General features: G+C 39.7%; 3 protein-coding genes across 4 annotated transcripts in view; 2 read left to right on the forward strand and 1 right to left on the reverse strand.

Annotated features, from left to right (window-relative positions):
- Positions 1 to 3,395, forward strand: part of p3h2 (prolyl 3-hydroxylase 2) — a 56,299-nt gene extending 52,904 nt beyond the window's left edge. The window contains exons 12-15 of the mRNA XM_088426390.1: positions 388 to 505; positions 750 to 825; positions 1,868 to 2,008; positions 2,118 to 3,395. Of these exons, the coding sequence (XP_088282516.1) occupies positions 388 to 505; positions 750 to 825; positions 1,868 to 2,008; positions 2,118 to 2,210 (428 nt within the window). The 3' untranslated portion in view covers positions 2,211 to 3,395. The remainder of the gene's footprint in view (positions 1 to 387; positions 506 to 749; positions 826 to 1,867; positions 2,009 to 2,117) is intronic.
- Positions 3,396 to 3,727: 332 nt separating this feature from the next.
- On the reverse strand, positions 3,728 to 9,922 carry ccdc181 (coiled-coil domain containing 181). Of its 2 annotated transcripts, none has more exons than XM_088426391.1 (6): positions 9,800 to 9,922; positions 8,891 to 8,995; positions 6,118 to 6,954; positions 5,670 to 5,816; positions 5,074 to 5,228; positions 3,728 to 5,000 (listed from the first exon to the last, which is right to left on the reverse strand). In XM_088426391.1, the coding sequence occupies exons 1-6, from the start codon at positions 9,800 to 9,802 to the stop codon at positions 4,829 to 4,831; spliced, it is 1,419 nt and encodes a 472-aa protein (XP_088282517.1). In that variant the 5' UTR covers positions 9,803 to 9,922; the 3' UTR covers positions 3,728 to 4,828. The 2 variants fall into 2 exon arrangements, with proteins under 2 accessions (XP_088282517.1, XP_088282518.1); XM_088426392.1 differs by having other exon boundaries at positions 5,074 to 5,231; positions 9,800 to 9,841.
- A 1,017-nt stretch (positions 9,923 to 10,939) lies between these two features.
- cpox (coproporphyrinogen oxidase) lies at positions 10,940 to 15,298 on the forward strand. The gene is made up of 7 exons (XM_088424762.1): positions 10,940 to 11,628; positions 12,259 to 12,402; positions 12,583 to 12,693; positions 12,818 to 12,959; positions 13,422 to 13,640; positions 14,251 to 14,355; positions 14,418 to 15,298. Exons 1-7 carry the CDS (start codon positions 11,067 to 11,069, stop codon positions 14,500 to 14,502), a joined length of 1,368 nt encoding a protein of 455 aa, XP_088280888.1. The 5' UTR covers positions 10,940 to 11,066; the 3' UTR covers positions 14,503 to 15,298.
- The last annotated feature ends 891 nt before the right edge of the window (positions 15,299 to 16,189 follow it).

Below are 16,189 nucleotides of genomic sequence, written 5' to 3' on the forward strand. Positions count from 1 at the left end.
CTAAAATACAAAAATAACTCCCCCAAGGGGGGGTCATACAATTCTTAAGGGGGAAAAGTTAGAATTTGAAGTGCAACAGAAGTAATATAAACCTAAAGAGAATTGAAAGATATTTTTTAACAGGCTACTTTTTTATTAAAAAGATGATATATATATATATATATATATATATATATATATATATATATATATATATATATATATATATATATATATATATATATATATATATATATATATATATATATATATATATATTTTTTTTTTTTTTTTTTTTTTTTTTTTTTTTTTTTTCCCTGCCTTTTGTAGCGTTCCTCTCCCTTTGCCAACCACCGTGGTAAACACATGGAAATGCTATACACGTGTATTTGTGTTGGGTGTTGACAGGTCAGCAGGACCAAAGGAATGACCTGAGCCACCCCATCCACGCTGATAACTGTCTGCTGGACCCCGAGGCCAATGAATGCTGGAAGGAGGCCCCCGCTTACACATATAGGGACTACAGGTTATTGCTTTCGCCAGATCACAATGCCAAATTCAATTAACAATAGTGCAACAAAATCACACAATATCAGTAAAAGTGGGTAGTCTTCTATATTTTACTCATCATGTCAATGTTTATATCTGGTTTTATATTTATGAACATAACTAAGATTATCTGTACGCATAAAAACATATTTTTCGTCCATCTTTATTCCAGTAAGACTTGCCACATGTTTACTCACGTTTTTTCTACCGATCTTATTCAGTGCACTACTATACCTCAATGGAGACTTTGAAGGCGGCGAGTTTATCTTTACCAAGATGGACGCCAAAACAGTCACAGTAAGTTCTTTTGCACTTCCAAAAGTATACCTTGTATGACTTATAGTTGAAGATATAGGACTAGACATTTGAAATTTGACATTTCACATTTAACGGCTTGTTTTAATTTCAATGTTCCCTCATTTATCGTTGGTGTTTTGTTCCCAAAGTACCTGCAATAATTAAGTCCGTGTTGTTACAATTTTTTGTTTATTTGGAATGGGTTTTTTCGTGATTTTATTTTATTTTTTTGCTAATACGTATTGTTCCTTTGTTTATCATATTTTGTCCTTTCCTGTGTTAAATGTTTTTGCTATGTTTGTTTTTTTTTTTATCATTACTTTTACTGTCTGTTTATGAAATGTCAAATGTATCTAAAGGACTTACACTTTGATCACGCAGGCATTACCATGTCTTTCTTTTCTCTGTTTAAACACCCTCAAAAGTTCAAATCTTTGTAGAAATATTGCACTAAAAATGCAATACACCAAGGGAACATTGTATTTCTATGTACTGTGTGTGTATATATATATATATATATGTGTGTGTGTATATATATATATATATATATATATATATATATATATATATATATATATATATATATATATATATATATATATATATGTGTGTGTGTATATAAAATCCAAGAATTATTTTATAATCACAAGTTTGTTTTAGTAATTTATTCATAATAATTACATTTTAAGCATAAAATCTGTAAGGTTGGCAGCGTCAAACTCATTTTTTTTATCATGGGCCACATTGTGGCATTGTGGTTTCTATCGGAGGGCCATTATGACTCAAAGTCAAAGAGATTACAAGTAAAGTATGATCTTTGTACATTTCGCTAGACTTGAAGTGATAGGCCAGTTAAAAAAAAGTTCAATACAACTTGCAAAATTGATGTTTTAGTTAGAAGTCATAATTAGCGTTTCGCGAGCCACATAACATGATGTGGTGGGCCAGTTCTGGCACCTCGGGCCTTGAATTGGACACCCGTGTGTAATTTTGTTAAATTTCATTATTTGTTTAAATTTTTTTTACTCTGCGTCCTCTCCAGGCAATGGTGAAGCCAAAGTGTGGCCGAATGGTGGCGTTCACCTCCGGCGGGGAGAACCCGCATGGCGTCAAGGCCGTCACCGGTGGGCGGAGGTGTGCTGTGGCCCTGTGGTTCACCCTGGACCCGCTGTTCAGGGAAATGGTACACCCTTCTTTTTTCAAGTCCTGATCTTCTATGTACAGGCAATTTTCCAACATTCGCCTCCTAATCAGAGACAGGCGCTGATTGCGCATTTGTTTTGGTTGTGCAGGAGAGACTGCAGGCGGATGAGGTGATCCAGAACTGGGACTCACCATCTGTGCTGACACAGGGCCTTGACATCAACCCCAAAGATGAACTGTAGATGTGGCCTCCACCTCCACTGTTTAATGATCTTTATTTATTGTGGAATTTGTCTTTGAGTTTGAAACAGATCTATTTTTGTACAATTTCAATTGCGGTTTTGAAGACGTCGGGATTGTTTGTGTACAGGGTAGGGAGGGGGTGTTCTTTTTTTGTGGAGGTGGGGGGTGTCTCCACAACAACGCTCAATCGTGCTCTTGCTGTTTTTTTGTTCTGTGGCTCACTGATCTGTGAAAGTGTCAAAGGGGAGATTTTTCTTGCTCTATGTCATGGGTGTCAAACTCATTTTTATCATGGGCCACATTGTAGTTTGGGCCATTGTGACTGTGAAGTCAAATTTTACACTTTTTGAAAACAGAGGCTGCTAAAAACTGTTGAAAAGGGGTACTGCTAACAAAACACAACTTAATGTGCAAATGTTAAAGAAAACATACAAATTTGGTGTTTTAGCCAGAAATTTATAGACATAATTAGCATTTCGCGGGCCACAAAAAAAGATGGCGCGCAGGATCTGACCCCCGGGCCTTGAGTTTGACACCTGTGGTATAAAGAGGCTGGGTTGTTGCTTTCGAGTTCAACATACTGGTTTTAATGAGGAAAAACACAACGTGGAATACGTCCTGACATGGGAACTTACTTAGAGGTCAGTAATACTTGACAGATACTTTACAGGTCCAAAATCCAGTAGTTTTGTGTTTGTGATGTCCAAGCCAGTAAGTGTTGTCCTCAAAATAGAAAGTGCACTGTTTTCTCATTTAACTCGCACTATTTTGAAGAAATGCATTCTGAGCATTATATATATTTATAATAATCATGCACTCGGTACTTCTGTCTGTCAAGTTGGGGGAAAATGTGTGTTTTATGTTGTTTTGTTATTTATGTTTGAATATATAGACAGCTGCTGTCACAACTGTCTGCGTTATATTATGGGAAGCTTTTTATCATAAAAGATCAATCTTTCCTGTTTCAAGGAACTTGATAATTTCTTTTTTTGTTGTTATACAGGTGATAAGACAGAGTCATGCACTGTAAATTCAATGGGGAAAATATTATTATTGTTGTTCTGCAGAGATTCAAAGAGCTTTAATTGGGATGGGTGAGGTTCGACACTTGTTTTCACTGATATTTAATGATGAAATGCACAGAAATGTACATTTTTACAGACCCTAATAAATTATAGACGGTTCGTGTTGATGTCATTATTTCAATTGGTTTTGAATTTTTATGCTTGAATACATCCACATTTTATTTCAACAGATGTAATTTGGTCTGTATTTTTATACATGCACATGTTAGTCATTGTTACGTCAGTAAATACAGAATGTCAACATATGTCAGCACTTTAAAGTTACACGGCATTGCTGTATTGACCTCGAGGTTTAAAATGTAACTGAAGTACACACATACAATGGAAAGGTCACTGTGGTGAATGTGCTATAAGAAAACAGCAAAGCAAAACCAAAACTCATAAAAAAGGAAGTGGTTCAATGTTCATCTTCAATTAATCGATTAAACAAATTAAAACAAACCACATCATCTTTCTTGAGAATCTCCCAGCAATTTAAGTACAAAAAAAATGCTATGAATGCTAAAGTGTCAAAATATATATTGTACATTTTGCTACATGAAATGCTTGTGATTGTTTTTATTCAGATTGAGAAACATCACTCTCATTTCTGGCTCATCTGTCGGGATACTGTGTTACTGATGACAATACACATCTGTATAAAATGTGACAAAAGATGTTTTGAAAAGGAATCACCGGAGCACAGTTTAGGTAGCCTCATGTTCCAATTATTTTGCTTTTGATTTGAAAATAAAAGTTGTCACGCTTGCGCAAAAAAGCTTTCTGATCGCTTCAGAGACAAAAGTGGAACACTACACTAGCGTTCATGTTAACATTAGCATCTAGCTTTGTCATGGTACTGCTCAGCGTAGGTGAATTCCTTTGATCGCGTCAAAGAGATTAATGGGCAGGGGTCGCCATCTTGTTTTTCTTTTAGTATTTATTTGCAGCTCATTTGTTAGCACACAGCACCTCCATATCTGATGTGACACCATAAGTTTTCATTTATGCCATTACGTGGGTGGGTGCCACCCAGTGTCCTAAATGAGACACTACAGTACACTTTTATCTTGTTTCATTTTCCCTGCCCTTTACTGGACTCCTTGAAAAGAAGTTGCACAACCACATTTTTTGATTGGGGCATTTTTCATCCACTGTATATTTGTACAGTATTTTATTGTATTTTCCAAACTGATTTAATCATTCGTTCATTTTATTTTTAATGTATTAATTTATTGAAAATTTATTTATTTTTAGGTAGTCTTATAATGTGTTTATATATATATATATATATATATATAAATTATGAACAACAGGAAAAATGAACATAAAAAAACTTTCATTCAGCAATTTAAGGTAAAATGTTATATTGGGAACCAAAAAGGGGCCGCCCTGAGCTAAAGTGGGCTTGACATCTCTAAAGCGAATGTTTTTAAGAAAAACCTTAATATAAAACTGTAAAAAATGTAAAAACGGGAAGTACGTCGGTGCTGAATGTACATACTGTTTAAAACCTAAAAAAAATGAAAGTAAAGCACGCGGATTGTCCTGTTTCAGAAGTGACAGGTCAGCTGATCTGTAAATCTGAACGTCCTGGTGTCGCTGGCTGTGCACAGCAGGTCACGCATTCGCCGCGCCCGCCGCTCCTCCAGGGCAAACCTGCGCGACCGCTCCCGAGCCGCCCGCTGCTCCGCTTTTTTCTCCGTCCGCTTGCGCATCAGCCACCTGAGAGAGTGCATGCGTGTCAAAATATTGTTGTGTATAAAAAAAAAAGACACTCAAAAATGGCTGATCTCACAGTTTGAAGGCACGTTCGCATTCCTCTCTACTGTGTAGGAGATAACCGCCGTCCTCCTCCAACCTCTTGAGCTGCACGAGCTGCTTCTCTCGCTGCTGCTGCTCCTGTTTTCTCTGCAGCCACGATCGGAAGGCCTCCTCTGGCTCACTGGAGTCCTTCTGCAGCAAGAAACGTACTTTTGCAAACTTTTGTCCAGTTCACTTTCTCATTAATATCTAATTTGGCCCCCGTTTTTTGTTGAGTTTTGTTATGACCGAATTTTTGCGCTCTTGTTTTTTGCTACGTAATGGAGACCAAATTCCAGGTTTTACTCTACTGTTTGTGGGGACCTCCTGCACTTGTGAGGACTATTTTGGTGGGTGCCACGCTAAGTACATTTGTACCGAAATTGAGACATTGTTTCAGTAAAATGCACTTTTGTGACTTTGTTTTGATGATTTTAGTTTTATTTTAAAAATAAATAAATAAAACATGGATCAAAGTCCAAGCAAAGCATTTCATTGGCTTCTTATAGGTTGCTATATACAGTACAGCAGCACTGCATAGAAATTTGTTTTGAGGTTGAAGAACTTTGGTCGCCCCCTTGTGGTGACTACCTGCGAAGTCATCCTCTCCATCTCTTGTGCTCGATTGATTCTCTTCTCCTGCTGCAGCTGCTCTCTCTTCCTCAGCAGCCAGGCCTTGAAAGCCAGATCGTTCTCCTGCTTTTTCTGCTCCTCTTCCTCCAGCTTCCTCCGCTCTGCCTGACACATACATAGATAATACTATCAACTCTTGCTCAGTTGTGGTGTGACAAATGCCAGTGGCATTTCACTTTGGTTTTGTTTTTTGTTTTTTTTTTTTGGCCTTGTGTTGCACTTAACAATATTAGATCATATGAGCTCCATATGGTGGCTACAGGCTAACGCTTTACATCAATAGTTGCACTGTAATAGCACTTAAAGCAATAAAAATTTAATGTGAGTTTTTGCTAACTTTAATACAAAAGGGTCAAAACTCGGTCCCTGTCCTCTGTGAATAGAGGGGGTTCACGAGCGCGGTTACCTCTCTGGCCATCTTCTCTTTCCTCTCCCGGACCTTGAGCAGCAATTCCTTCTGCTGAGGCGAGAGCTTGAACGTGGCCTGGGAGGGCGTCCCGGTGGCAGACTGGACCCGCCGCTTGGTTTCTCTCCTCTGGCCGCCTCTGTTGCTGTGGCAGGCTGAACTTGGTCTTCCTGGAGGCCGGGGTCCCCGGAGATGATCGGAAGAAGCTCCGGCAGGGGAACAAGGTGAGGGGACAGAAGAGGGGCTCTTCCAGGAGTGCTCCGGTGTGATTGGAGGGAGGAGTCCTTGATGCTCCACCTCTTTGAGGCTGACCAGGTCAAACCTTCCATCTTTTTCCACAAGGACTCGCCCCTCCTTCTGACTTTCATCTTTCTTCCCACCTTGATGCTCCTCTCGAGGGGACAATTTCAGCTCAGACATCCTCTCTGAGAACTCCATCTCTGTGTCGTCTGCCTCCCTAGTATCATTTTCCAACTGCAACGGAGGAACCTCCAAGGTTACTAGCGTCTCTTTAAACTGAAGTCGCCGTCTCCGGCTCAAATCTGGAGCTTCCTGATCATGCAGTTCCTTGTTGGCTTGTTGGATCTTCTCCAAGATGTACTTCTTCTCCTCATCCGTCTGCTCACCCGCTCCCAGAGGAGGCGGAGTGGCATGAAAGGGCTTAACGGGGCTGTCTCTGTCTGAGTCGACCTCAAGTGGCTCCATCGGTGAGGGCCACCTGTCTTCATCTTCAGCCTGCAAATCAGAATTGCCGCTTCTTTCTTTCGCTCTAAGTTGCTTCTCATCCTTGGCCAGCTCTTTGTCAATGTCTGCTTCAATGTCTTTGTAGTCAGGTTCCTGTGTGGTGGAAATACACATGTAGCGCAGGTGTGGGAAGAGTTCTCTCCGACAATTGCCTCAATTCAAGGTTTTTTTTTTCTGAATATTTTCGTTGTACAAGTGAAACCTTGATTTAACAGAATCCGAGAGAGCCTGGGTTCAAAAGGCAGAAAAGACTGTAGTGTCCAACATTCAAAATGCCCCTTTTTATAGTTTGCAACTTGCGGAATTGGTCACCATTGGCAGCATCTTTGCCCAGGTGCCACAACACCTCAGTGAGGAGTGTTCAGGGGTGGCATGCACACTCACTGTTTCATGAAATAAAATATTGGCATTGTATTACCGAACATTAAAGGTAAATATGCATATCACAGCTGTCAAGGGGTAAAAGAATACTGCATGTATGTAAAAATTTAAATCACAGAAATCACAGATATTAAAAAAAATAAATAAATCCTGCTAGGTGTGGAGTTGGCCAATAGAGTGTCCAAAGAGTAACAAGTAGACTGACAAGGGATGGCCCTGGCCACTATGTCGCTCCACCCTGACCAACAAATAGAGACGTGTTCCGGCCTGCGCCGCTCTCGTCACGGATAAAAATAGTTAGAGTACTCACTAAGCCGGCTTTTTAGTGTTATTTGCGGTTCTTATTGTGAAAATGTCACAATGTGTTGCATATACGGATATGCCAGTGCGTCTGGGAAAAGTGCTATTTGTAGATTTCACTACAATTTTTTTTTTTTTTACAAGGTACATATCTGGGAGTGCTTCTGAAATATTTGCCTATCAGGATTGGGCGACTGATTTAAATAATCAGATCATGAGTGAGCTCTTCAGCAGGAATGATACTGATTATTTGAATCAGGTTAGGGGAAGGACAAAAACATCTCAAACATTCTGGATTGCAGCCCACCCCTCAAGGTGTCAGAAACATCCGTCCATCCATCTTCTGTGGGGCCGAGCTCAACTGTCTTCAGGCTGAAGGCGGGGGAGACCCATACCTGGTTGCCAGCCAATCACAGGACACACATACTGTAGACAAACAACCATTCATACCTCCAAACACACCGAAGGGCAAATGGGAGTGTCCAATATAATGAGCATTGCCTGTTTTGGGGAAAGTGGGAGGAAACTGGAATAACCGGGGAAAACACACGCAGGCATATGGAGAACATGCAAACTCCACACAGAAAGGCCGAAGCCAGACTGGAACCTGCGACCTCTGCCCCACGAGGCAAACGTGCAAACCACCCCGCCTGCACTGCCCATGTCAGAAACTTGCAAAACATAAATCTAAACTCAATGAGTCATGTTTGATCAAAATGAGATCATACTGCATACTCTGAAAGGTCTTACTGTATATATGCTCTTATGACTCTATATGGGTACCAAAGCAGAAAATACACACTGATGAAAAAAAATAAAATAAAATAAAAACTTTTCAGTAAAATTGACAACAAGATGGCTTCCCTCTGGTTTCAGATGGAAGGGTGCAATTGTTAATCTCTCCAACATGTAAATTTTGTGCAGTCCAATTTTTTACCGATGCATGCAGATAGCCTCCTCGCAAGCAACAACAAGGTTACTTTAATTCAACTTTTTCATGTCAGGCTTTTATTTTTTATATTTACTTAATAATTTGGTAATTCAGGATTTTTTTCAATATATTTATTTATAATAATTTAGTACTGCGCTGGACAATTTTGTGGTATGTCAGCTGCACAACAAAAAAAAATGCATTCTATTCTATTCTATTCTAGACCACGGAGCAAAGGATGAACCTGCCTCCAAATAGTTTAAAATCAAGGTCCAAATTGTACAACCAGCTCTTCCACTGTTTGTCGTTGGCATGCCAGTGTTGCAATGTGTGTGTAAGTGTGTTCATGAATATTGTAGCACAGTGAAAGGATGCCATTACTGTAGTACAGTATGTCAGCTGCTGGTTTTCACTTACTTGCTCCTCGCTCCGACTTTCTTCATTGATTAGCCAGTCCAGATCCTTCTCAAAGTCGTCTTCATACGCCTCCTGGGATTTTGTGCAAACCACCTCACTCATGATCTACCATTAAGTATATAATGTTAATATACAATGATATATTTTCTTCAGCCACTGTTACTATTGCTATCATATGTCAACCGTTTCCTCTATTGCTTTTTCTATTGAGGATTTCGGGAAGGCTTGGGCCAGCTGGTTTTGGGCAAGTCACAGACAACACTGATCCCTCACCAGTTTTATGGAAATGACATTTGTGTACTACCCCATTACTAACAGCCTTGTTTTGTTATTCCTATAAGTTTGGCTTTTAGAATGTGAGCTGCCCTGTAACAGAAATGCTGCCTCTACAAATGAAGGCTCAGTTTCATTGACGCTCAGTTAAATCCCATTAGACTGAACATGTGCCCTGTAATGTTTGGCCATTACTGTGACAACAAATGTGCATAACTGTAGCTGGGTTAAAAAAAAAAAAAAAGTGCCGTATAAAACTAAATTATTATCATAATAAAAAAAACTGTGACTTCTATATTGAAAACTAAATCATATTTTAGAAAAGCAAAACTCTGTAATCTAGAATAAGATTTTGTATTATGTATTTTTTTATCTACATAGTTATTAGTATGTACTTTTGTTCGTCTTTTCTTTAACAACTTTAAAATATTTCTTTTTCTTGTCTTATTGTTAATGGTTAAGTCCATGTTGTCTGCTATTGTTGACTTTGTATTCGAGCAATCTTGCTCAATTCAGCTGTCTTGTTCGAGAAATTGTTATAGAACAGAGTTCATAAATAAATGTTCACCCTTGGGCGCTACAAAGATTTCACGCGAATTCTATGAAAAGTAAACAAATTTTGACGTGTCAACTCACCATTGGATGTTGCGTTAGAATTCCCAAAGACTGAAAACAGACAAACGTGCTGCTTTTCCCACGTTTAAATGTGTCACATACACACTGAGCCTGTCCGTCTGCGGGGCGACACCTGTGCACATAATCTCTGGCTGTCTGCAGCCCTAAAAGCATTAACTGTCCCGTCGCCATAGAGACTGACAACATTTACTCTCGCGCATGCGCGCATCGGGCGCGCCCGCTCGCACGCATGGTCTCCGCAAAGATCCTTACTATTGTAATTTAAGGCTTTGAGAATTAGTGTCCAAATTACAATTATTGCGAGTTAAACCACTCCAACTGCAAATCATAATATTCAAAGTTATAAAACAAGTAAGCACTTGAGTGAAAGGTTTTGTTGGAAGTTCTCTGCCAATGTCTATCTATCTATCTATCTATCTATCTATCTATCTATCTATCTATCTATCTATCTATCTATCTATCTATCTATCTATCTATCTATCTATCTATCTATCTATCTATCTATCTATCTATCTATCTATCTATCTATCTATCTATCTATCTATCTATCTATCTATCTATCTATCTATCTATCTATCTATCTATCTATCTATCTATCTATCTATCTATCTATCTATCTATCTATCTATCTATCTATCTATCTATCTATCTATCTATCTATCTATCTATCTATCTATCTATCTATCTATCTATCTATCTATCTATCTATCTATCTATCTATCTATCTATCTATCTATCTATCTATCTATCTATCTATCTATCTATCTATCTATCTATCTATCTATCTATCTATCTATCTATCTATCTATCTATCTATCTATCTATCTATCTATCTATCTATCTATCTATCTATCTATCTATCTATCTATCTATCTATCTATCTATCTATCTATCTATCTATCTATCTATCTATCTATCTATCTATCTATCTATCTATCTATCTATCTATCTATCTATCTATCTATCTATCTATCCTAGACAGGTGGGCGTGTGTCAAATAAGCAAAAGAAATAGAACTTTAATGCAACCCCTATTGACTCGCAGGGCTTTCTGGGGCGTTTAGTTTGCCTATTGGTCGGGGCTAAGCTGTAGGTGGTTGAGAAAACTACGTTTCCCAAAATGCTCCTCTCATAACACGGAAGTACATGCTCTTTGGTGTCTGTTATCAGGTATACGCAAGTTCTGATAATGTCTTGCTAGTTTGTTGGTGTTCAGTATTGCCAAAGAGTCGATTGAAGACAATACAACGTGTGATTGCCTTTGAAAAATGGCCACTGTGGTATTAGTTAAGAATACAGTCCAGGCAACGTCGTGGCGATGTTTTGTTTCAAATTTTAATTGGCTTTCCGGAGCGAAACGGTGTCATTCGTCTCGTTCGCCGCACTTGAGTTCCTTACCACTGACAGCATGGTCGTCCAGGACTACTGGCGCACGATTAATGTCCCAAGGGACCGCAGGCAGGTCGTCAGTCGGCGGGCGAAGCAGCAGGCGCGGTGCCCTGGCACTGAGCGGAGCAGCTGCAGTCACCGCAGCCGCTGCAGTCGCGGGCTTCCTGGCCAACCTTAACCACATCCAGCGGGCCGAGATGGCGACTCTGGTACCCCGAGCAGCCGAGGAGGACAGGGACCAAGAGGAGGGGGACATCTTGGCGAGATGCCGAGGATTCATGTCTCCTCCGGTCACTGACATTGCCGTGCTGCAGGGAAGGAAAGGCGAGATGTGCACCAGGATGGAGATGCTCATCATGGAGACGCAAGCCGAATTCTGCAAAGCTTTGCAGGCGGTAGACGGCGGGGCGTTCAAGGTGGATCGCTGGGAAAGAAAAGAAGGTAGGAGGCACTGGTCTCTGGCCAAAAGCATTCAGCAAGTTACTCTCTAAAATGTAGGCATATTTGGATTCTAGGGGACTTTTCAGACTATGGTGCACTTCAGGTTCATTCTAAGATTTTTGCATGAATTCCGAAAAAAATGGTCACTTCTTTTTCCATTCATATAGTACCAATGAATTTTTTGGAAACACAGTCATATGAAAATGGTTTCTATTAACGTAATGATGCCAATGATTAAAACGTTCGATATTGCACAGCTGTGAACTGAAAGTAATGCCTTATTGTTAAGCCTGATCCATTTTATAAAGCTGACTTTAAAAATACAGACTTGTCCAAGCTGTTTTTTTTTTTTTTTTTTTTGTGGGGATGAAATGCTTGCTTGGCCAAAACAATAGAAATCCTATAATATATCCGGTTTTGATTAAAAAAAATTGAACCAAATAATTCTATTAGTGTTTCTTCATAATGTGGATGACTTACATATTAATCTCCATTAAAAAAAAAAGAAGTAAAAAATAAAAATGGAAAGGAGTTAAAGCATGCTACCAAACTGGTAGTGTTCATGCCATTTCTGTAGTAGTTTTCATGTCATAATAAAATGTAATGTTGAAGGTAGATGTTGTGTTTTAGGTGGTGGTGGGATCAGCTGCGTGATGCAGGATAGCGAAGTATTTGAGAAAGCTGGAGTCAATGTATCGGTTGTGTTTGGACATTTGACTGAAGAGGCTGCCAAGCAGATGAGGAGCAGGGGCAAGGTCCTCAAAGGGAAAGACGGTAAGCACCGTTGTCGTTAATTGTTAAGAGTCACATTTCTGTTGCGGAACAAGTGGAACTCGAAGTTGACCGCTTTAAGATGAAACCGAAATGAGGTCAGAGTACTCGAACAAGCCTGACATGACATGGAGAACGCAAAGTAACAAAGCAAAATAATGATATTTGATTTTTTTGTTTCAGGCAAGCTTCCATTTTGTGCCATGGGGGTGAGCTCGGTCATCCACCCCAAGAACCCGCACATCCCCACAGTACACTTTAACTACAGATACTTTGAGATCGAGGAGGAAGACGGTAAGCACACCATTGTCTCCTCCTTGACATCAGCAGCCGTGTCTTCGTATCCATGACTCCATTCAACTTATGAATGAATCATCACCCTTGTCTCCTCCCTCTCATGTGCGTGTGAGTGCTGTAGGCTCCAAACAGTGGTGGTTTGGCGGCGGCACAGATCTGACTCCGATTTATGTCAATAAAGAAGATGCACTTCACTTCCACAACACGCTGAAGGAGGCCTGTGACAAGCACCATCCGCAGTACTACCCCGACTTCAAGAAATGGTACAAAGAGATGTGTGTCCTGAGTGTGTGATGTCATCATGTGGGATGCAGTGGGTGTTCCTATACTGCATGATGCTGATAAGACAACAGCGTAAGAGAAGACCGTTACGACCATGGCTATCTTATCCGCTTCATTGGGTGGCCGTGGTCAAGCCATTTAAGGACAATATATTCACATTTTATTATGAGTACTTCTAAGTTATGACATGAAATACAAGAGCTGCATGAAAAGATATTGCATGAGCAAAGACAAGACTGTCCAATTTTGATCCATGGCGACAGAAATGAAAATTAGCAAAGTTATCAAATGACCGGTAATTAAAGACAAAATGTGAATTTTTTTATTGCTGAAAATGGGTAAATACTGTAAGTTTTGTGTCCCTTTAAGAATTATTTTCATAGTTCTTCCCTCTTTACACGACAATCTTCTGATGACGATCCTGTCATCTTGCAATCCCTCAGGTGTGACAGATACTTTTATGTCCGCCATCGAGGAGAGACTCGGGGCATCGGGGGGATATTCTTTGATGATCTCGATGGCCCCACTCAGGAGGAGGCTTTTGGCTTCGTCAAGAGCTGCGCCCGCACCGTGGTGCCTTGCTATCTGCCAATAGTCAACAAACACCTTCACGATCCTTTCACTGCCGAGGAGAAGGACTGGCAACAGGTGCGACGAGGAAGGTGAGTGTGCCGCTGCAGTTTGCGATGAATCCGCCCAGTGAGTAGGCCTGTCACAAGAATTCAACTTACTGTGAAAACGTGACGGGACAGAAAGGGTCGTCCGTTTTGTCACTAATGAAAAACGTGTATCTTTGTAAACCTTAAAAAGGCACACAACATTTTCAATTTGAAAAGAAAAATTACATACACCCTGTAGTCCCTTCATGTACCACCAGGGGTACACACACACACCCAGTGGAGAACTACTGCTTTGGATCCTTAGTCTTTATAGGTATTGGAGTCACAAATCTAAAAACTGTGCCTCAGTTATATTTAAATTAGTTTTTAAAATATACTTTCAGTTTTAAACTATTAGCATGAAAGGTTGGATTTTAATGATTGCAACTATTCTCAATTTCCCAAGTAAGTTAATACAGTGATCCCTCGCAACGGTTACGGTGACGGTTTCCTTCATGCCAGACAGACGAGGGAACTATAAGTGCCAATTTTTCCGCTCCCAATTTACTGCAAAAAACGAGGGATCACTGTATTGTTAACTGATAGCCCTACGGTTGTGGCACAGAAAATTTTGATTCCATCAAAATGTTTTAACTGTGAAGTTTTGCTTCAGGTACGTGGAGTTCAACTTGGTGTATGACAGAGGTGTGAAGTTTGGTTTGGCTACGCCGGGATCTCGAATCGAGAGCATCCTCATGTCGCTGCCCCTCACCGCCAAGTAAGCAGCACCATAGCGCCGACACAGACAACCGACTTAACCGAATTGAACTTCCTCCTCAGGTGGGAGTACATGCACGAGCCCGCCGCCGGTACTCGAGAGGCCGAAATGCTGGAGGTGTTGCGAAACCCAAAGGAGTGGGTTTGAATCCCACGCTATGGCAGTTGGAACATCCTTTTTCCTACTTGGGAGTAATGCTCTTTTCAAAAATATTAGGGTTTTTTTTGACATGGGGCTATAATTGTTGATGTCTTTCACTGCAACGCTATGTTAAGAGGGAAAGAAAATACGCAACAAATGTACCCTGCCTGGCGGCCATTGTGCCTGGTGTTGTTCACCTCACATTGACATGTCCCTTTGTGTTGAGGCTAAATGTAGCCCATCCCTTTTTTTCTTAATTTTGTCTTCTTTTTTTTAAAAAATACCTGTGGAAGGTAGAAACAAAATGAGTCTGTGTGTGTATGCTCACCACATGAATGCATTTGCTCACTCTGAATGTGTCAATGTGTAGAGAAGTGCCACTCGTTTTTCCTAGTTTTTGGCTGATAATTCAATGTTTGGTTTATTTTAAGTACCAGTAAAATATTTGCCTTTTGGGTAATGTTTCTTGTAAAGTTGAAAGCTCAAGGCCAAATCCACAGAAATATATTGCAAATTTCACTTAGCCGCTTGCTTTAAAAAAAAAAAAGAAATGCAATCAATAACAGAAGAAGAGGTTGATGGCAGACAATTGTGAATGTTATTGGTACTGGGATAATGCAGGTGACCAATCCCTAGTATGCATTGTTATAAAATATTTTATATAAATTGAGCCAACTTTAATGATCTTTTGTTACTACAATTGTGTAAATAAATTCCAAGATTTGTGAATTATAGCTTGCTGTTTTAATTGATTTACATTTTACTTGCGCCGCATGAAGACTAATAAATTCATTGTAAATGACCACGTTTCTCACCGAAATTCCTATTTTTTTTCATATACGGTACTTGAAGTATGATGTCATATTTTCTCCACAATCACAGTGTCCCCTATACCTACCATCCGTGTTTTTGGAATGTGAAAGGAGACCAGAGTTCCCATACAAGATCCACGTAGGCAAGGGGAGAACATGCAAACTCCACACAGGAAGGTCGGGGCGAGATGGAATTGAACCTGGGACCTCTGAACTATGAAGCAGATGTGCTAACCAGTCTTCCACCATGCCTCTCTGACAGAATATGTTTAACATAAAAACAATCAGAGTCCAATTAAATTTAACTGTACCTTACATAAGGAAAATCTGACCTTGTATTCACTCCCGAGTTGAAGACAGATGCATGACACATTTGATACTTTTCAGATTTCTATCAGTTTCCTTTTCTCCCCATGAAGCCATACAGCACATGTGGCCTGAGAATTAGCGAACTGGTTATCAACACACGTGGTGTGAAGACTAAGTATAGGGAATACAGTCCATGGGGGAAAAAAAAAAAAACACAAAAAACTAACCAACTCTAAAACAATAACTTTCCCATGTGTGCAGTCTGACATGCACTGTCACCAAACTGTTTTCTTGAATTAGGACCTCAGACCATCTAACAAGATTAATCTGACTGATTTGTTGAGAATAATTACATGATGGTTTGTGGAATGCTGCAATGTTGAGCATTTGTAAGACAAAAATGTTAACATATGTAAAAGTGTAATAATAAGACACTCTTTTATAGTTTAGAACTAAACATGCTTTTGGAATGTGCATAGGAAATGGGTGTTTTTTAATTTTTCACTGTTAGTATGGAGGATATGTTCTGACAAGACATTACTCACTAAGAACACAAGACATAACACAAAACA

This window comes from Hippichthys cyanospilos, chromosome 10 (genome assembly GCF_059441005.1).
Source record: "Hippichthys cyanospilos isolate Australia breed blue-spotted pipefish chromosome 10, RoL_Hcya_1.0, whole genome shotgun sequence".
NCBI lineage: Eukaryota > Metazoa > Chordata > Actinopteri > Syngnathiformes > Syngnathidae > Hippichthys > Hippichthys cyanospilos.

Excerpts from the sequence above, each read along its gene's own strand:
- cpox (XM_088424762.1), top strand. The coding sequence starts at position 11,067 with ATGGCCACTGTGGTATTAGTTAAGAATACAGTCCAGGCAACGTCGTGG. Across the intron at positions 11,629-12,258 it reads TCGCTGGGAAAGAAAAGAAG|GTGGTGGTGGGATCAGCTGC; the intron begins GTAGGAGGCACT and ends GTTGTGTTTTAG. Across the intron at positions 12,960-13,421 it reads TACCCCGACTTCAAGAAATG|GTGTGACAGATACTTTTATG; the intron begins GTACAAAGAGAT and ends GCAATCCCTCAG.
- ccdc181 (XM_088426392.1), bottom strand. Across the intron at positions 5,817-6,117 it reads AAGAGAAGATGGCCAGAGAG|GCAGAGCGGAGGAAGCTGGA; the intron begins GTAACCGCGCTC and ends TGTATGTGTCAG. Across the intron at positions 5,232-5,669 it reads TGGAGAGGATGACTTCGCAG|AAGGACTCCAGTGAGCCAGA; the intron begins GTAGTCACCACA and ends TTCTTGCTGCAG.